This window comes from Anolis carolinensis, chromosome 6, assembly GCF_035594765.1.
Source record: "Anolis carolinensis isolate JA03-04 chromosome 6, rAnoCar3.1.pri, whole genome shotgun sequence".
NCBI lineage: Eukaryota > Metazoa > Chordata > Lepidosauria > Squamata > Dactyloidae > Anolis > Anolis carolinensis.
The window spans coordinates 69,976,640-69,998,309 of record NC_085846.1 but is presented as its reverse complement, the minus strand read 5'-3'; the positions used below and the strand labels follow the sequence as shown (position 1 = coordinate 69,998,309).

The window sequence follows — 21,670 nt, the reverse complement described above, 5'->3', positions numbered from 1 at the left end:
TCCATCTTTTGTTTTATTATTTTTTTAAAAATAAACTTTGAGCCCAGTTCTGTGGGACTGGCAAACCGAAAATCAAGCTTTTGTTAACATTGAATTTAAAATAAAACTTACACCATGTATTCTCTTTGTTGGTGTAAAGTAGTAGATACTGTAAATTAATTAACACTAATCAATGGGTAAGCCAGATTTATGATGAGCTAGAGAAAACTCTTACAAGGAACAAAGCACAAAATTTAGATTGCTGAAGTTCATTTTTTTATTTAAATAAAATCTTAGAAAGAAAAAACTACAAATTGTACAAGTAGGTGTATATACAATTTACATAAATGTAAACACACATATATCCTTAGACTAATGAGGCAAATATATTTACGATCTCAAAATAGTATATTACACAAAAATAGTATATCTGAATTAAGCTTTAGTGTATTTTTTGACCTCTAAAATGCTCGAAATAGGTCTCAATTGCTTCAATTCTGCATTATACATGGCCAGCCTGGTACCACTGCCTTTAAATCAAGTGGTATGAGATTACGCAAAGCATGATTTTGGAACAATATAGCAAGCTAATCCAAAAGCTTCATTGCACAGGCATATGCCATACAAACTTCATACAACTTCAATCTTTAATTAGTTTTGGAGCAAATAGTTTCTTCATGTTGATGTATATAGAACATTAAAATGTAAACTAAATTCTTTAATTTGCAGGACAATTCACACAGGGTCAGTTAGAATTAAGCTCTCATAAAGTTAATGTATAGAAGATACTGGTGATTAATTATATTACTATACAGTATTTTCCCTCTGCAAGTAGTAATGGGGAAGAATAATCACTATCAAATATGAAAGCCTTGTCCTTTCACTACTGAAAATGCGTCCTGCATCTTTGCAGAATGTCTACTAAAACAATGTATAACTTTTATAGCCACAAGGCTTGGAAACCTGCTTAAAAACAACATTCTACTGAACTGTACATTCAAGACCTAATTCTGAATTTGTGAACTGTCCTATCTATATGCTTAAGAAGTTTCAGAAGAATGCAACGTTTAGAAAAAATTACTGGATTCTTTTTTCCATTATGTTATGTTAGAATATTTGGTATAGATAGTTTAACTCACTTTATGGTATGGAATATTTTGGAGCCAAGCATCCTAAAATTCAAAATAGCAAAACACTCATATGAATGTCTTATATTCATTTTAGCTACAGCAGTTTCTACATGAGTTAAGAGAAGCACAGTTGGCTAAGCTCTACCTCACTTCATTCTTAAAGCTCACCAGGTTTTAATTAATTTTTTATTACAACCTCCAGAATCCCCAAGCCAAGGATTCTGTGGGCTATAATACAAAATAAGCAGTATTTCCAAATTCTAGCCCTTTGATTCTGTCCACCCCAGCCCAATGCTAGTAGTGAGTAATGAGGGTTTCTCAATCAGCCTACTGATTATCATGACAACATCCATATAAGCCCCCCACCTATTACTTTTCCAGAGAGGCAGGTTTGTGTAGCACAAAAGCATGCATAAGAGACATTCTCGCAAGTGCCACAGCCATATTGCTGCTTCATCCGTGTAACAGTCAGTTACACTTTCCCACCAAAGTATGCAACTAGTCTTTTCCACAGGTATTTTGAAACTGGAATTATAACTTTGGTACAACAGTTGTGCAAAATGACAGAACTTCAAACGAAAACATGGATCTTTGCTTAAATTCATATACAACTAAGGCACCTTTATTTCATTAAAAGTAGAATTTTCTGTTTTCTTTTGCCTGCTAGAGCAAGAGATCATTAAAGCAAAGTAATCAGATCTCAGATTAAACAGGCCTAAAAACTCTAATCCTTAAATATGGAATGAGAGATAAATGACAGTATACAGCTGAGGTTCCATGGGACTCCCAAAAAATCTACATTTTCTTCATATTTCTTCACAAGTTCCCTGATTAGTCCATCCCATTTCAGTCTCACAAAACATTATTTTATACACATTTGTCTATTAACAACATGTAAAATTGTACACAAATGTAACAATTAAATCAGATTAATCTAGAAAAATAGTTTGTATTTTATAATGCATAAGAGTTTCTCATCTTTCTTCATTTAAGAACACAAAATGTACACATATCTGCATGTTAACATTTTACTATCTAGACTACACTTAACTCAAAGAGGTCTTTAAAGCACATAAACTGTGTAGATGTAATGATACAGAAGAAAATCCTTCCTTCCTGCTCTATAAAATATTGTAAACTCTCATAGTTATTAGACACTTGGATTGAAGAGAAACATTTTTGAAAAATCAGCTAGACTAAACCTGAACAACTCCATAGTTTTAGATATGAGTTGAATGCTGATTTTTCATTTTATTGGAATTTTAATCTCTCCATTGCTAAATGGGCTTTTGGCTTATTTATGATTTCTACATTCACTTTCTGCATTTTATTTTAATTATTGTATTGTGGTCAAGGTAATCTTCCTGCACATTGCATGCATGATGCAGATTATAACAAATAATTAATCCATGAAAAGTTGTGCCCACTACAGATCAACACAGCTTGGCAGATAAAACTAAAAATAAGGTCTATTCTGGGTAGTGTTTGTTTTGGGATTCCATATAGGGAAATATTTTTCAATTTGAGAAGTTAAGAGCTTCAACATTTCCATGCCATACTTATGTTAGGAAAATAAGAAATATTTCCAAGAAAGCTATCACAAAGGAATTAAATTTCTGGGCCTTCTATATTTATTAGCATGTATTCATCATGTGCTCAGATGGAAGCTAGTGTGGTATAGTGGTTTGAGCACTTGACTATGACTTTGGAGTCCAGGGTTTGAATTCCCGCTCAGCCATGAAAACCCACTGGATGACCTTAGGTAAGGGAACACTCAGCTTCAGAAGAAAGCAATGGCAAAACCCCTCTTGATGAATTTTGCCAAGAAAAAAAAACCCTCGTGATATGGTGAACCTAAGTCCAAAGCAACTTAAAGCACAAAATAACATGGGGTTGGGCCAATATGAAATCCTGATGGGTGTGAGACAGCGCCATGCATATAGGCAGCAGACAAATGAGCACCCTTACATGAGAGTGCAGTTGTGGGATATTCAGAATCCCTTCTACAAAAGTTATAAACGGAACTTTTATAACTTTTAGCTTCTCAGTTAAACTTGTTTGTTGTTTTTTTTAAAAAAACAAACATTATTGTATCAGCTTTTAGGAACCGTAAAGCCTTAACTTAGTCTTCTAAATAAATTCATGAATTTATATTAGTCTATGAGAAGATTAAACAGTGTGCCTACCCATCCACATGTAGGTCTGCCAGCCATTTAGGGGCATACCAAGAATTCAGAAGGCAAAAAGAAAAAGTGGTGCTCTTCCAGTTTACTAAGGTTTCTTGGCTGCAGACAGTTTTTACACCAAGGTATTCATAATTCTATCTTAAGCTCAACAAACCCAAATATAATGGTATATTTCAGTGTGATGTCCTCCTTTCAAATCTGCACTCCATTTTCCTATTTGGTTTTCAAAATGGTTAACCTGGCATATATTTGAGCTACAGACAACTTTTGATTTAAAATGCCAGGGTACCAAACTGTTCCTAAAAGCAAGAGTTCTATTGGATTACATCGCAATTATTATTTAAGCTTTATGGAGCATCAGCGCAGAATGAATGCAGATTACTATATTAGTATATTCACATCTGTTTAAAAACTTCAGAAGAATATACACAACATACACAATGTGCACAAAAAATTAACACAATATAAGCCTTGCTTCAGGAACATTTGTTGCCTTTGCACCTTCCAGAATTGCATGTTTGTTCAGCTGTGTCTCAAACCAGTTTTCACTTGATGTCATTCTTACTGAATATTTGCAACAGGAAACCACAGGAGAAACCTCATTCTAATCATCGCTGTCACTCCCAGATTCACTCAACTGCAAGTCATTTCCTGTATTTTTTTTTTTAAAAAAGGAAAAGTTACATTATTTTCTAAGTATGTTACACATTGAAGAATTGCTGGATTTCCATCCAAATAAACTGGGGAAAAATAAGAAGACACTCTCCTTAAACTTTAATAAGACTTAGTTCTACAGAGTATGTCTTAAATGGGAGTTCTAGCAGTTCTTCCACGGCAGTGGAACTCTCTCCCCCGGGCCGTGGTGGAGGCTCCTTCTTTGGAGGCTTTTAAGCAGAGGCTGGATGGCCATCTGTCGGGGGTGCTTTGAATGCGATTTCCTGCTTCTTAGCGGGGGGTTGGACTAGATGGCCCTTGAGGTCTCTTCCAACTCTACTATTCTATGATTCTATGATTCTATGATTCTTCTGCCCAATGCTCACTGGTTTAACAATCACTTGAAGCCTGAAGGTAGCATTGACCTGGAAACTAACATTTTACAACCTTCTTGACTAAGCAGATCCACCTTGGGTGGGGCCAGTCTACAGAGCTCTGTTCAACTTCTATCTTTCTTCATTATTTATTTACAGAGCTTAAAATGCTTACAGGTATATCCATTCTTTTCTAATTTTACCCAGCATAACCAAAAATATCATACTGGACATTTGTATCTATTATCTCAATTGAACACCAGAACTTTGGTAAAAAAAAATAAGTTTAAGAAACATAAATAGGTGGGATGGGAAACCTATAAAATCAACATTGTTTCATTAGAACAGCAAACCCTGCCCCCAGGTATGCAGATGCCTGCCTGACAAGGCCACCCAATTATGATTAAATATGCCTTTAAAAATGCATGCAAACTACCCTTATACTAGTTGAAAAAGAACTAACTTTAGGAGATGGGAATTCAGAGAGAAAACAACAAGCAGTGAATGGGATGAGCTCAACCACTGCAACTGTGTTTCTTGGTTCTGGATGCTTCTCTCCCAAAGAGATTTCTCATTTTGAAAATGGATGTTGACTGAAGGTAATGTGTCCAGTACTTTGACTCTTTAAAAAAACCTATGCCCTGTGACTGATAGCTGAGACAGAGAAAAAACTTACGAAGGGTATTCATGAGCTGATTGCTTCCTTGCGGCCTGCCGGTACCTGTACCGTTAACAACTGCATTCCTGTTCTGGAACTGCTGAGAAGGAGAAGGGTGTGCTGCTTCATCCTTGCCGCTGCTGGAACTTTCATCCTCACTCCCTGAAGAGCTCTCTGAATCCGAGGAGCTGCTGCCACTACTGCTGCTCATTTGCTCAATAATTTCAACCTCAGCTCTTAGCTCTAGAATGAAAGCATGTTTGCTTATAGAGTCAATAAGTTAATAGAGTTCAAGAGGGAGGGAAAAATAGGATGATTTGGAAGACAAATGTTAAAGAAAGGGAAGTACTACTGTTATGATTATGAATATAAAATCCAATAAAAACATTTAAAAAACAGTTCAGAAGGGTGTGTAAGTTTGCAAGCCATGAACATCTTCACAATGTTAGAACGGAATTATATCCCTGGGAGGTTTAAAGTTCTCCAGAATATTTCATTAGACATAACAATATAAAGATGTGAGGATGTGGAAGGAAACAAGAAGCACAAAAAACCAGCCTGGTGGGTTGTCCACTCTGGTGTTCCTCTGCTTGCTTGCATTTTGACCTTAACTTATGAATAACATGCATCTTTAAAAAAATGCTATTCATAATATTAGTGCAATTTGGTAAATTTAGGTAGTATGCTATAATATGGTCAAACCAACGAATGTAAGTAACTAGACATTACCACAAATTGCTTTCTCGTATCGGGAAATCTAAAACCTATATATGATCTAAAACACTATTACATACACATTTACATTTGACCCTCTGCTTTTGGGGGGGGGGGGGGGCTAAGGACACCAAATATCTCAAAATGGAAAATAAATACTTCTAGAGCCTCAAACCATATTTAACACAACAAATGTAATGCCACCTGAGCCGTACACCATTTTAAATAGGGATTTCTAAGTCTTCCTGCACATGTCAGTCTGTAGTGCCTGACAGTGTAGTGTCTGTAGCTTTATATGTCAAAAACAGTTACGTTGCAGAAGAAATGCAAGACTGTAATCCGGGAAACCAGCTTGAAAGCATCTGGATAAGAATCAAGGGAACCGGGACTCAAAAAGATCTTGTCGTGGGTGTCTACTACAGACCTCCGAGTCAGGATGAAGGACTTGATGAAGCCTTCTGTCAACAGCTGACCAAACAGGCACAAAGAAGAGATATAGTAGTCATGGGCGATTTCAATTATCCCGATATCTGCTGGAAAACAAACTCAGCCAAGAGTACAAAGTCCAACAAATTCCTCACTTGCCTTGCAGATAATTTTATGGTCCAGAAGGTAGAAGAGGCAACAAGGGGATCAGCAACTCTTGATCTAATCTTAACAAATGTGGAAGACCTGATCAATACAGTTGAAGTGGTTGGATCCTTAGGGGCAAGTGACCATGTGCTCCTGCAGTTTGCAATACAAAGGAATGCTGAAACTAAGACAAGTCAAACATGCATTCTGGACTTTAAGAGAGCTGACTTCCAAAAAATGAAGGAATTACTGAGCGGCATTCCATGGACGCCGATATTAAAAAACAAGGGAGTTAAGGATGGATGGGAGTTTTTCAAAAGTGAAATACTCAAGGCGCAAATGCAAACAGTGCCAACAAAGAAGAAAAATAAGACAAGTGCAAAGAAGCCAGAATGGATGTCCAAAGAACTTCTAACTGAGCTAAAGCTCAAAAGTGACATGCACAAGAAGTGGAAAAGGGGAGAAATCACCAAAGAAGAATTCAAACGTATAGCCAACTCCTGTAGGGAAAAGGTTCGCAAGGCTAAAGCGCAAAATGAGCTCAGGCTTGCCAGGGACATAAAAAACAACAAAAAAGGTTTTTTTGCTTATGTTGGTAGAAAAAGGAAGAAAAAGGAGGCGATAGGGCCACTGCAAGGAGTAGATGGGGTGATGGTGACAGGGGATAGGGAAAAGGCAGAACTGCTTAATGCCTTCTTTGCCTCGGTCTTCTCACAAAAAGAAAGCCATCTTCAACCTCAGCAACATGGAATGGACGATGGATTGGGGGAAATCCAACCCCAAATAGGGAAACAAGTTGTCCAGGAACACCTGGCCACTCTAAACGAATTCAAGTCCCCAGGGCCAGATCAGCTACATCCAAGAGTATTGAAGGAACTAGCGGAAGTTATTTCAGAACCACTGGCAATCATCTTCGAGAGTTCTTGGAGAACAGGAGAAGTCCCAGCAGATTGGAGGAGGGCGAATGTGGTCCCTATCTTCAAGAAGGGAAAAAAGAACGACCCAAACAATTACCGTCCGGTCAGCCTCACATCAATACCAGGCAAGATTCTGGAAAAGATCATTAAGGAAGTGGTCTGCAAACACTTAGAAACAAATGCGGTCATTGCTAATAGTCAACACGGATTTACCAAAAACAAGTCATGCCAGACTAATCTGATCTCTTTTTTCGATAGAGTTACGAGTTGGGTCGATACAGGGAATGCCGTGGATGTAGCATACCTGGATTTCAGTAAGGCCTTCGACAAAGTCCCCCACGACCTTCTGGCAAACAAACTAGTAAAATGTGGGCTAGACAAAACTACGGTTAGGTGGATCTGTAATTGGCTAAGCGAACGAACCCAAAGGGTGCTCACCAATGCGTCGTCTTCATCATGGAAAGAAGTGACAAGTGGAGTGCCGCAGGGCTCCGTCCTGGGCCCGGTTCTGTTCAACATCTTTATTAACGACTTAGACGAAGGGTTAGAAGGCACGATCATCAAGTTTGCAGACGACACAAAACTGGGAGGGATAGCTAACACTCCAGAAGACAGGAGCAGAATTCAAAACGATCTTGACAGACTAGAGAGATGGGCCGAAACTAACAAAATGAAGTTCAACAGGGACAAATGCAAGATACTTCACTTCGGCAGAAAAAATGGAAATCAAAGATACAGAATGGGGGACGCCTGGCTTGACAGCAGTGTGTGCGAAAAAGATCTTGGAGTCCTTGTGGACAACAAGTTAAACATGAGCCTACAATGTGATGCGGCAGCTAAAAAAGCCAATGGGATTTTGGCCTGCATCAATAGGGGAATAACGTCTAGATCCAGGGAAGTCATGCTCCCCCTCTATTCTGCCTTGGTCAGACCACACCTGGAATACTGTGTCCAGTTTTGGGCACCGCAGATGAAGGGAGATGCTGACAAGCTGGAAAGCGTCCAGAGGAGGGCGACTAAAATGATTAAGGGTCTGGAGAACAAGCCCTATGAGGAGAGGCTTAAAGAGCTGGGCATGTTTAGCCTGCAGAAGAGAAGGCTGAGAGGAGACATGATAGCCATGTACAAATACGTGAAGGGAAGTCATAGGGAAGAGGGAGCAAGCTTGTTTTCTGCTGCCCTGCAGACTAGGACACGGAACAATGGCTTCAAACTACAGGAAAGGAGATTCCACCTGAACATCAGGAAGAACTTCCTCACTGTGAGGGCTGTTCGGCAGTGGAACTCTCTCCCCCGGGCCGTGGTGGAGGCTTCTTCTTTGGAGGCTTTTAAGCAGAGGCTGGATGGCCATCTGTCGGGGGTGCTTTGAATGCGATTTCCTGCTTCTTAGCGGGGGGTTGGACTAGATGGCCCTTGAGGTCTCTTCCAACTCTACTATTCTATGATTCTATGATTCTATGATTCTATGATTCTATGCCACTGGCTGTTGTCCAGTGGGCAGGTGAGTGATGTGCCTCCTGTTTGGTGTGAAAATGCACTTTGTGCTGTCCAAGACTTCTATTCGGCTACCTCTGTCCCCTCCAACCATTCCCGCTTGGTGTGGCCTTTGCTAGTAATGCAGGAAAGTCCCTGCTGCAAGGTTATGATATCCATACCTCTCTTAATATCATCCAACTGAGGTTCCGGTGAAGGATTGTCTTTCAATGGGGAGGTTTTGGGACCAGCTGCTGGCTTTGTAGGAGCCCTGAATTGGGTGGAAGGTGGTTGTGAAGCTCGGGCAGATTGTTGTTCTATTCGGGCCTGGATTTTACTGCTGCCTTCAGCTCTACAACAAAAGATAATGAACATAGAAAATGATACTAGCAACACACTACAATACCTTACATATGATTCTCCCTTTTATTATACTCTTTTATTCCTTCCAAAATTTCTCTAAAATTAGTATATTTTAAAATATTGATGTGCAATCTATTTAAATGTAGCATTGACTTAATGAGAAAATGAGAAGTGTTTTGCTACCTCTCGCAAGTAAAGCTATGGTCCTTAAAAATACAAAACAGCTGCCTAGTTCACCCCCCCCCCCATAATTTCTAAAAGCTGCCTAGTCTCTAGGATGATACAAATTCAAGTAGGTAAAAACAGCACAAGGTATACCCCTGCCCAGACTGTCACTCTCAAGACTGAAGTTGATGGATGATGCATTTGTACATCTACATTTCAAAGATTTCCCACATTAGGAAAGTTAGCATGGCAGGAATAAGGTCAGTATTCTCTTCAGTGTGTTAATATGTCACAGTAATAATTCTGTTTGCTCATCTCTTTAAAACACGCTAATATGTAAATATGCAAGGCAAGCTGTATTCAACTTCCTCCACTGAAAAAACTATTCCCTCAGTTCAATGAAGAGGGATACAATTTTCGGCTGGATGGAGTTGAGACAGAAATCAGTGAAAACTGCATCTCTTCCTGTTACCCTTCTAGATATTTTCCATAATTCAAAGAAAGGTGTATCTACACTGTAGAATTAATGCAGTGTGACACCACTTCAACTACCATGGCTCAATGCTATGGAATCATGGGAGTCTTTGTTTTAAACATGCTCTAGTCTTTTCTGCCAAAAAGTGCAGGTGTCTCACCAAACTACAACTCCCAGGATTCCATAGCATTTACAATAGTGTCAAACTGCATTCATCCTAGAGTCTGGATGCATTCAGTTACATGTATGTTGCTTACAATCTGATCTCTGGAATCAGAAGTAGAAATGCTGTATTTTGTTCTGTTTCTCCATGCATCAGTTAGGCTTTTAAGCTTTTGCCAGTCATTGTTACCTTGTCTTCTTGACTTGAATGCTGCTGCTTAGTTTTTCAAGCACATATTCCCCAGTATCATGATTGATAATAAGCACACAGTCCTTTTGGTATGGCCTTTTATTTCCCTTGAACAGAGTCATTGGAGGAGTGGAACCCTGACATGTGAGAAAAGCACAGAGTACATTTAAGTCTAAATAAGCATGTATATTCACACGAAACTATTTTACTAAAAATGCTGAAGCTACTTTCTCATTTCCAAGGTAACAATTTATGTTACCTTCCCTGTTTATGGATTGCGTTGAGACTTAAAACACATTTAAAGCAGACTCAATGAAATAAGTGACGTTTAATTTAGTCACAACTGAAATCCCACTAATTTCAAAGAGCCTATGCACGATTAATTTACAACTCAACCAAATATTTTCAGTTCTAATAGTCATGAAACAGAATTTCAAAAATGTATTGATGTAATAATATCTGCTGATTTGATCTCCTTTATTTTAATGTTATTAACACGGAGAGCTTCCATGAAAGTGCAAGCAATTCAAATGGTTAAGCATAAACTAAAAACCAAAAGATGTTTTATTTTAATTTTCAGAACACTTTTTCGATACCTCAGTAATGACATGTTGGTGGTGGTTATGGTGTGTCTTTCAAGTCACTTTTAATTTATAGTGACCCTATCCCAGATTTTTCTTGGCAAGATTTGTCAGAGGCGGTTTACCATTGCCATTCTTTTAAGGCTGAGAAAGCGTGTCTTGCCGAAGATCATGCAAGATGATTTCCATAGCTGAATATGGACTCCAACCTTGTTGTACTTAGGTCTTAACTATTGCCTTCCTCCTCCTCTATGTAGTTGCAGCCCATTTTCTCCCACAAATTAGAACTCAAAGCAGCTTACAATTATACAATTAAAAATATACAAAATGAACATTAAGATAGAATTAAACTATTGACAGCATTGAAACAATTCAAACTTCAAGATAAAATATTAAAATGCAATTTAAAAAGATTAAAAGCTGTTAAAGCAGTCTAAAATAATGCAAAACCCACTAGCCCATGCTTTTAAAACTTCCTGTTTTAAAAACCAGTCTGAATAAAACAACATTTAACCTGCCGACATAAACCTCATTTGGGGGGGGGGGGGTCCTCATATCCCTGGGACTCACCAAGAACACACCTGTCTTATTTGAATTAAGAGTCAATTTGTTTGCCCTTATCCAGTTTTACCCTGATGATGGACTCTGATTTGGAAACAAGACAGCCTCCTTGGATTTGGGTGGAAAGTAGCAGTACAGTTGGGTGTCTTCCATATACTGATGGGACTGCACCCCAAAATTCTGGACAACCACTCCCAGCAATTTCATATACATATGTTTAATAGTATGAGGAAGAAGGTAAGCCATATGGCTAATAGCCAGGGGCTCAAGCAAGAGTTCTCCAGCGTCACCTTTCAGGGTTTGCTTCTCAGGGAAGAAACAGAATCAATGTAAAACAGTAGCTCCAATCCCCATCCCACAGAGGTGGTTTAGAATGATATCAAAAGCTGCTGAGAGATGTAGCAAAACTCCCTTGTCCAATTCCCTATATAGGTCATCCACCAAAGGATTAAAAGCTGACTCCATCCCACAGTCAAGACTGAAACCAGAATAAAAAGGACCTAGATTTTTTCATTCAAAAATCCCTGGTGCTGAAGGGACTCCCATATCCTCTAATACCATGCCCCAATATGGTATGTTGATACCAGCCAATCATTATATATTATAGAGGGATCCAGGAATGGCATTTTCAACAAAGGCCTCAGTTACTTCTTTTAGGCAAACTGGAACTCTATCTTGTTGTAAAAAGGCACTGACTACCTCCTTCATCTGCTTAATCAGTCCCCCTCTGGCCTGTTTAATAAGCCAGGAAGGACAAGCACACGTGTGATGGCTCCCATCTCTCCAAGGATCTTGTCCATATCCTCAGCTGCACAAATTTAAAAGGATCCAATAACACTGGGCAAAGTTATCTCAACTGGAACTGTATCAAATAGTATTAAAATAAAATAAATAGTACACAGCTGCAGTGTGTGAAAACTCTCCTTACAATTTCAGTTCTACATACAAATGAAATTGTAAAGATAATTTTGGATACCCTGTATAATTCATATCCATTAAAGAAGTTGTCAGGAAGAAAAACAAAACCTTAATAAATATATTATACCAAGAAATTACATAGGCTGTATTGTTAGCCCTACAGAACAAGGTGCCCAAAACAGGTAAATCTGGTTATCTCCAATTTAATGAGTCCTACTGGTTACAAAGTGTTCTCAGCTCTTATAAAATAAACAATACTGTTCTTGGTTACGAATTAAACGTTCTAAGGAAATAACATGGGCAGTACAACTCTTTAGGAAGTCTCAATTTTAGCATACAGTAGTAAACTTACTGGGATATGTGGTAATGTAATTGTGACTTCATCTCCTTTACCAACTTGCAGCTCCCCTTCACAAGATGTGTCTATCGATGCTGGTTTAAAATCATCTAGGGGGGACAAGAACTGGTTTTAATCATACCTTAGTTTCCTCATTTAGGAAATAATTGTTCAACTTTCAGCAACTCATCCTCAGCAGAACTTTCAATTCAGGAGTTACTGGACGTAAAAATAATATATAACAGCAAAATCTTTGCGAAAGTTGTAAGTCTTTTCATTCAGTCATTAGCCCCAATTCATAGAGTCCTCTGCTGCTGTTCCTGTATATAATTTATATGATGTCAAAAATTACCCCAAAAAACCTAGGTTGCCTTATCCACTAATTAATGTAAGTACCATACCTTAACTCTTATATAAAAAAGAACCATTCTCTTTTCTGAGCAGAGCGGCAAAAGGTTGAAGCATAGTCAATTCCAGGAAGAACCTAAAAGAAGCAGTACTCTCTCTGCTTCTGGTCTTTTTGAACTCCTGGGCAGGAAAATGGCAGCAGTAGTAGCCAGGGATAGATGGCCCTAGGAAGTAGCGCTGGTGCTTTCCCCTCTCCTAGGAATGGTCCTCGACTTATTCATGGGTCATGTAAAAACCTTTAATAGCTGTAAACTTATATACGAGGTCAATCTATACATACCGTGTTTCCCCGAAAATAAGACAGTGTCTCATATTAAATTTTGCTTCCGAAGGTGCTCTAGGTCTTATTTTCAGGGGATGTCTTATTTTTCCATGAAAAACAATTCACATTTATTGTTGAACAAAAAAAAAAGAACATTTATTATATACTGTACAGTAGTTGTCATCACAAACCAGCATAACCAGACAAACTGTGAATCCTATCAAGAATTTCTTGTCCATGTACAACACTCTATGGTATATACATTTACCAATCCTGCATGCTCTGGTGTTCTGTTCGGTGGGCATGCTTCCAAACAAAAGCTTTGCTAGGTCTCACTTTCGGGGGAGGCCTTATACTTAGGAATTCAGCAAAACTTCTACTAGGTCTTATTTTCTGGGGATGTCTTATTTTCGGGGAAACAGGGTAGGTACATACGGTAATTCTAAAAGCAATTTACTAAATAGTAGTTTATGTGTGTGCTGTTAAAAGTGCTATGAAATGTTTTCTACTTGGTCCTGCCTTCTGTGTGTGTGTAGAGGTAGTAAGGGATCCTGTCTCTTCACTTTCGTCAAGCAGCTGTTGGTAGTAGGCCAAGAAGCCAAATAGCCATCTGTCCCATGTTTTATGTCCAAAATCCAGCTATCTTGGTCCGCAACTATAGGAATTACCAGTCTGGATTTTTTTAATGTATCAGGGTGCCTTACCCAGCACTGCCAGTGGCAAGAAATAACAAGTGCAATGGTCCGACAACATCAGATGGACAACGAGTTACTCATCCTTATTTCACAGCACCGTGTTCCCATCCTATGGACTCCTGGGGCTTGTACATTAAGGAGAGCTGTCTGGCTGGGAATTATAAATGCTCTCCTTTTTTAGAAATGTAAACCATTTTGTACCTACAGGCTTATTTTTAACTTTATAAATTGACTAGTTGTCTTCTAATTTTATTTTATTGAAGTACACGTGCATGTGATTAGTACTCCTAATATATTACAATTATACAATTATAAAGTTATTCCTCTCCTCCAAGTTTGAAGATTAAAGTGCCATTAGGTCGCCTGTGGCCAACAGCTGCACTTTTATTTTGTGATGTTGTGTTTTAGAATTTTTATGTATTAATTTGTTGTGATTGATATGTTTTTATACTGTTTTTATAAGTTTTTAAGTAGTTGTCCAAAGCGTGCCTCCACATCATATTGGGCTTAAGTTTGTGGACCTTAAAAAAGTCATTTTATTGTATACCGTTGGGCCTGGTCCACATATGAGCCGCCCCGTGTCCCTCGGGGGAGATGGGGTTGGATACAAGAATAATTTTTTTCTTCTTCATCTTATTATTATTGTTCTTATTATTATTAGTTCCTTAGTGTTTCAATATATTTTAAGCTGTCTTGACTACCATTATTGGGAGAAAAGCAGGCTATACATGAATAAAATCATCATCATCTGAAAACCTCAGAATTCCAAAGGGTGGAACAATGAAATCAAAATGGAACTTAGCATTATAATTTTGCAGTGTGAAAGAGCACCTTCTCGCTTGGTTTTTAACAACTCCAGGCAGGTTGCTGACCTAAATAAATGATGGAGGCCTGGCCGGTTTTTCCTGCTTTTAACAGCAGCCTCCTCCAGATAAATCAAATGCAATTTTTAACATTATTGAATAAGCATTAATATGATCTGATGTCTGCACTACAGTGTTACCACTACAGTCCTTTGTCTGGAAAAATGAACAGCAACCTACTGGATGCTAATCCAATGAGATGAGGGGAGAAAGATAAGTGATCAGACTTTGAGATGGAGAAGGACAATCTTCCAAATGATCATGTGTTTCATAGGAACATGTTCAAGCCAGGATGCCAACTTCTTAGTTGATTCCTCTCACTAGTCTTTTAACATCAATTTAATCTGCAACAAGTAGCATATGGGCCTGTTTAGCTTCACAACAACAGAAAATTGTTTGCCTTGATTTTGCTGCTGCAAGCAATTACAGCCACTCTTTTGTAAACTGCTGACTTTTCCATCTTAGCACTGGCAATCTGGGTTGTAATGAGAATGAGAGGACTGACAACTTTTAGTAGCCCAGCTCCTGTGGTTTGAACAGCAGCCCAATCATCCTTCCCAACCATTATTCCCAGCTTTCCCAAGTAATTAGTTCCACAACAGTAAAGGCAGCACCACCTAAATATTTGGTTATGAAGCTGTTGATGGTACAGTACTAGTAGGGTTAGTAAAGGAGAAGGCAAATTCCTCAGGAAATCAAAAAGAACAAAAGTTTTTTTCATTCCTTCATCTTTCAGAGACCTGCAGTATATACCAGCACGTCTAAGACTAAGGGTCCTTCCACATAGTCATATAACGCAGAATATCAAGGCTTTTAAACAGAGGCTGGGTGGCCATCATTGGTTGCTTTGATTGTGCATTCCTGCCTGGCTGAAGATTGGACTAAAGACTGCACTCTGAGGTTTTCTTTCAACTCTGTATGCAAAGAGCCTAGCTCTCTCTTTGGCTGCTGAAAAGACTTGCTTGGCTTTCCTTTCACCTCACTATGCTCCCACTGGTGCCTCCTCCTCCTGGAATGACAGAGATAATTTTTCATGTGACACCATTGTAAACCACAGGCAACACACTAGTGTGTTGCGACACTAGAAATTCCCAGAGAAGTGTTCTCTCAGCTAAAAAGATTGTGGGATTATTTTAGTTCACCGTCTTTCACTTTTGGGGAGATTCTGTGCTCCTAACTGTAGTGAATGTAGAGGTCTGACTGTACATAATTTATTTACTGTACTTACACTTGATCTTAGCCAAAAGGCTGAGAAGCAATAAAATCCCAACTACAGACCTCATGGATTACACAACTGACAAATTATATGAGAAGTTGCGGCCTCCCTGTCTCCTGCGCTTTAAGTGATCAAGTAAAAAAGAGTGCCAGACAAAGAATTTTGGACATAGAAGCTTAAAAAGATATAGCTACTCTCAGTGGGGTTGCCAACCTAAAATGGCTGAGCCAATATAAATGTACCTTCCAAATTGCCAACTATCTAAAAATCCAAATGCCAAAACACTTTAGGGAGGTATTTACTCGAGCTAGATTTGATCAGCTTGATACAATGGTTAGATATGGAAGATTTAATAACATCCCTTATAATGAACGGTTCTGTATTTGTGGAACATCTGAAATTGAGGATTTAGAACATATATTATTTGACTGTAAACTGTATCAGAAAGTGAGAGATGTGTTCCTTGGTCCATATATCAAACGGACAATGCATTGGGAATCGCATATCAGAACAACGTATTTTATGTGCGGTCAAGATCCAAAAATAACATATAAAACGGCTCTGTATTTGAGCAAAACAATACGTTTGAGATCCACATATGTGGGGCTGATTGGGGTAAATTGTAGGGGTGACAATGAAATATGATATATACATTCAGTTTTATCATATTTATTTACTAGCTGTGCCCGGCCACGCGTTGCTGTGGCGAAGTATGGTGTTATGGGAAATAAAAGTATTGAGGAATAGGTGGTAGTTAAGGTAAAGGGTAAAGGTTTTACCTTACATTAAGTCCATTATAAATGGGTTATATAGTTGTGTGGAAGGGCCTTGAGTCTACACTGCCATATAATCCAGTTAAAATCAGATAATCTTTATTTTATAGGCAGTGTGGAAGAGGCCTAAGTGAGGCCTAACTCTGCCTGTCCCCTGGGCTGAGTGGGTTGCTAGGAGACCAAGTGGGCGGAGCTTAGCCTTCTAACTGGCAGCAATTGGATAAAAACAATTATTCCTCTCCCTCTAATTAGGATTGTATTTTTCTTTTCTTTTTGTTGTATGAACGTAGAGGCATGGATGAGGGGTTGTGCTGCCAAGTTTAGCGTTTCTGGGATGTGTAGTTTTGTTGCTTTGTCCTAGGCCGAAATTTCATTACCCTTTTATATATATAGACTAGCTGTGCCCGGCCACGCGTTGCTGTGGCGAAGTCTGGTGGTATGGGAAATAAAGTATTGAGGAATTGGTGGTAGTTAAGGTAAAGAGTAAACGTTTTCCCCTGACATTAAGTCCAGTCGTGTCCGACTTTGGGGGTTAGTGGTTATCTCTATTTGTAAGCTTGAAGAGCTGGCGTTGTCCGTAGACTCCTCCAAGGTCATGTGGTATGACTGCATGGAGTACCGTAACCTTTCCGCTGGAGTGGTACCTATTCATCTACTCTCATTTGAATGTTTTTGAACTTTAGGGTTGGGAGAAGTTGGGGCTAACAATGGGGGCTCTGTCTGTTCCTCGAATTCAAACCTGCAACCTTTCGGTCCAGAAGTTTAGCAGCTCAGCGCTTTAACACGCTGCACCATCAGGGGTATTATTTTCGAAAGGTTGTGAATATACAATATTTTTGATTGTTTTTGTCTGTTGGAGGGAAGTATGAATGCTGCAATTAGGAAAAATGATTAGCATGTAATGACCTTGTAGCTTTAAAGCCTGGCTGTTTCCTCCCTGAGTGAATTTTTTGTTGGGAGGTGTTAGCTGGCCGTGATTGTTTCCTCTCTGGAATTTCCTTGTTTTCAGAGTGGTGTTGTGTGTGATATTTTATGTGCTTCTACTGTCTGTGACCCTCAGAAAACAGAGGATTTGCCAGACTTTGGCGATGGGAATACTTTGTTGGGAGGTGTTAGCTGGCCCTGATTGTTTCCTGTCTGGAATTCCCGTTTTCAGAGTGGTGTTGTTTATTTAGTGTTGTGATTGTAGAGATTATATTGTTGTGTATTACTGCACCACAGTAATTATTTCATTTTACAGTAGAATCTCAGTTATCCAACATTTGGTAATGCAATGTTCTGGATTATCCAATGTAGTCTGCGTTTTAGTAGTCAATTTTTGTGTATTCAGTGTTTTAAATTGTGATACTTTTTCTGTCAAATTTGTTGTATAACATGATGTTTTGGTGGTTAATTTGTATAATGATTCCCTAATTTGATGTTTAATTGGGATTTCCTGAATCCGTTCTTATTATCCAACATATTCAGTTATGCAATGTTGTGCTGGGATGTTTATGTTGGATAAGTGAGATTCTACTGTATATTTATAATTTTGCAAGGAAGGCGTTTGCGCCATCCCCCGGGCCCTGGAAAAGGGTAAATAAATAAGAGAAGAGGAGAAGGCGCTCTGTACGTGCTCAGGGGCCAGGCGGGAGGCGTGGCGGGGTGAGGTCTGCCCTTCCCCTTTGCCCCTCCATCCTGGCCCTTCCCCTCCTACCGGAGGTGGCGCCGGTGTGGTGGTGGGTTGTAGGCCAGGCAAGAGCGGGCTCCAGTGGAGGCGCAGGCCTGGGGCGTCGCGGCTTCCTCCCCGCCTCCGCGCTTCCCGATGCCGGCCTCCATGTTCTTCCCGCGGAGGACAGGAGGAGGCCTGAGCAGCGGCGAGGAGGAGGAGGGGAACCGGGCCAGGAAGGCGGGCAACGTGGTGCTCGTCCGCCGCTGCAGGCCCGAGAGGAAGAGAAAGGGGTGGGAAAGGCTGCCCCTCCACACAGAGGGAGAGAGGCAGGACTCCCTTTCCCAGAAGTGCCTGGCGCGGCAATGACAGTGTTGGCGCCAAAAACCAGGAAGGTCCCGAGGGAGGGACCTTTTTGTTTTCCAGGCGAGAGGTGAGGGCAGGGAAGGGTCGGCTTAGGCCCTCCGGGTGTTTTGGAGTAGAACTCCCGATTCGAGGATGGGGAGCTCAGCCTCGTGAGGCGGAGATGTGCCTTCTCCTGCAGAGTCCCTGGCTTCGGCGGTGGAGGAGGTGCAAGAGAGGGAGGGAGGGGAACGGTTCTGTGTGTGTGCGCGCGCGCGGAAAGAGTTGGGAGGACTGTGTTTCTGCGCGTGCGCAGATTGCCTGTTGTGTTTTTTTGGTGTTGTGATTGTGTTTTTTGTTTGATTATGTTGTATCTTACTGGAGGCGGGGATGATGGATTGCGTTGCCAATTTTAGAGTTTGGGGGAGCTGTAGATTTGTTGTTTTGTCCATCGCCGTGATGCCATCACTCTTTTATATATATAGATTGTATTGTTACAAATGTTTTATCTAATTTTTGTATAGAATTTAATCAGGTCTTTTCAAGCCTGGCTGTTTGGCTTGGTACTTTGATATGGCCTAAGAGGGCTAATCAATAAAATGTTCTTCTTCTACTGTACTTGTATCCCGCCTTTCTCCCAGTATAAGAACTCAAGGTGGCCTCTTTACAAACCAGGCAGTGTCCTCAATGTCTCTATGCATTGGGGAAAAATGGACAAACTCATTAGATTTGAGGGCCCTTCTACACAGCCATATTACCCAGAATATCAAGGCAGATAATCCACAATATCTGATTTGAACTGGGTTTGAAGGGCCAAAGATGTAAAAGATGTAAAAAAAATACTCCTCTTAATCCAAAGTAAAAAGGCCCCTTTTTCTTGTGAAAAGGGCAAGGAAAAACACCACAAAAAGTTGGATCTTCAAACTGCAAAAGAACTATTTATTGTGTGGCCATAGCAATGTGACAAATACATGCAATCAAAGGATTTGTCCGAATTTCCAAAATGGTTGCCAGGGTTTTATCACCTCTACAGAAATTAGTAAGCATATCCTTATTGATTTACAAAGATCATTTACCCCATTTGTCTAATGTTGTCTACGTCACAAGCATCTTAACCATCATGCAATCCCATTGGTTTTCTATGCTGTAACAACATGTAATTCTTTAGACAATGGTGCTTTCATGTTACTGACCCTGACTTGTTGCAAGTATACGCTCGAAATCCTATGGGAACTGGTTCTGACTTGATGTATTTTTATTATTTGAAAGCAACTTCTTTTTCTCTGGAACAACTCTTTTCCCAAACATCAGCATTTTCTCTCAAGCGCAGGCCTTTTCTCAAACACAGGCCTTTTGCAACTTAGGTCAATCAAAACATATGGGACATGGTCATTACAAGTACAGTAGAGTCTCACTTATCCAAGCTAAACGGGCCAGCAGAAGCTTGGATAAGCAAATATCTTGGATAATAAGGAGGGATTAAGGAAAAGCCTATTAAACATCAAATTAGGTTATGATTTTACATATTAAGCACCAAAACATCATGTTTTACAACAAATTTGACAGAAAAAGCAGTTCAATACGCAGTAATGTTATATTGTAACTGGCTGTGCCCGGCCACGCATTGCTGTGGCAAAGTGGTGGTGGTATTGGTTAAAAATTGTTGTGTAATTTTTATTTGACATTATTTGTATTTTTTAATTAATTTTATTGTAAGTTGTCTTTTTATTTATTATATTTTATTATTTTCTTGTATTATTTTTAGTTATTTTCTGTTATTATAGTATTTTATTGTATTAATTTTTTAGTGTTTTAAATTATTTTTTAGTGTTTTTATTATTTTTTTATTGGGTTGCTAGGAGACCAAGTTGGAAAAGCTTAGCCTTCTAACTGGCAGCAATTGGATAAAAGCAATTATTCCTCTCCCTCTAATTAGGACTTTGTTTTTCTTTTCTTTTTGTTGTATCAACCTAGAGCCGTGGATGGTGGGTTGTATTGTCAAATTTCGAGGTTGGGGGGCCTGTAGTTTTGTTGTTTTGTCTGGTGCCGTGATTCCATCACTCTTTTATATATATATATATATAGATTACTGTATTTACAAATTTAGCACCAAAATATCACGATATATTAAAAACATTGGCTACAAAAATGGCTTGGATAATCCAGAAACTTGGATAAGCGAGGCTTGGCGAGTTCATCTAAAGTGCCAGAGCCCCATATTTGAGTCCCTTCTACGCAATTCTTGCTTACTTTCTTTCCTAAAAAGTCACTACAATGGAGCAGTTGATTGCGCATGAATTAACACCAATTCATAGACCTTCAGCAGATATCTCAAAGATACTCTACTGTATCTTTGAAAATTCTTTTTAAAGCCACGAATCTCAGGTTATCTGAGGCCCCTTCCACACAGATGAATAAAATCCCACGTTATCTGTTTTGAACTGGGTTATATGGCAGATAACCTAGTTCAAAGCAGATATTGTGGGATTTTGTGCCTTGATATTCTGGGTTATATGGCTGTGTTGAAGGGCGCTGAGTCCACACTGGCATATAATCCAGTTCAATGTGGATTTTATACAGCTGTGTGGAAGGGGCCTTAGATTATATACTGTATATGAGAGAGAAGGCTTCGAGGGAGGGCATAGAAGAGTTGGCAGTGAATACGTTGTAAACAAAGTTACAATTCCCTTATGGATGGTGACTTTGGAGAACACTCTGTGCCTCACCAAAAAAAAAGCAAAAGCTCAAATTCCGATACCACCCAACGAAGGGGTGCTTGCAGTCCCACACACAATGCTACTCCAACGCCAGTGTCTCAAATAAAAGGTCGGAAGAAACAGGCCTGTGTGCACCGAGGCCTAGAAAACTTGGGTCCCACTCACAGCGGATGGTGTGGAAGGAGGCCTTGGGGTGCCGCTCGAAGCTCTCGCCCAGCTGCAGCGGGTGCTCCTCCTTGTCCAGCAGCGGGTTCGCCGCGCCGTTCATGGCCTCCGCAGACGGCGACGATGCCGGTCGCCGTTTGGCTTCCTCCCTGCCTCTCTCTCCCTTCCTCT

General features: G+C 39.7%; 1 protein-coding gene across 1 annotated transcript; it reads right to left on the bottom strand.

The window, feature by feature from the left end:
* Positions 1 to 242: 242 nt before the first annotated feature.
* On the bottom strand, positions 243 to 21,633 carry eaf1 (ELL associated factor 1). Its single transcript, XM_003222191.4, has 6 exons — positions 21,500 to 21,633; positions 12,426 to 12,520; positions 10,014 to 10,150; positions 8,841 to 9,010; positions 5,000 to 5,224; positions 243 to 3,946 (listed from the first exon to the last, which is right to left on the bottom strand). Exons 1-6 carry the CDS (start codon positions 21,600 to 21,602, stop codon positions 3,900 to 3,902), a joined length of 777 nt encoding a protein of 258 aa, XP_003222239.1. The 5' UTR covers positions 21,603 to 21,633; the 3' UTR covers positions 243 to 3,899.
* Between the last annotated feature and the right edge of the window lie 37 nt (positions 21,634 to 21,670).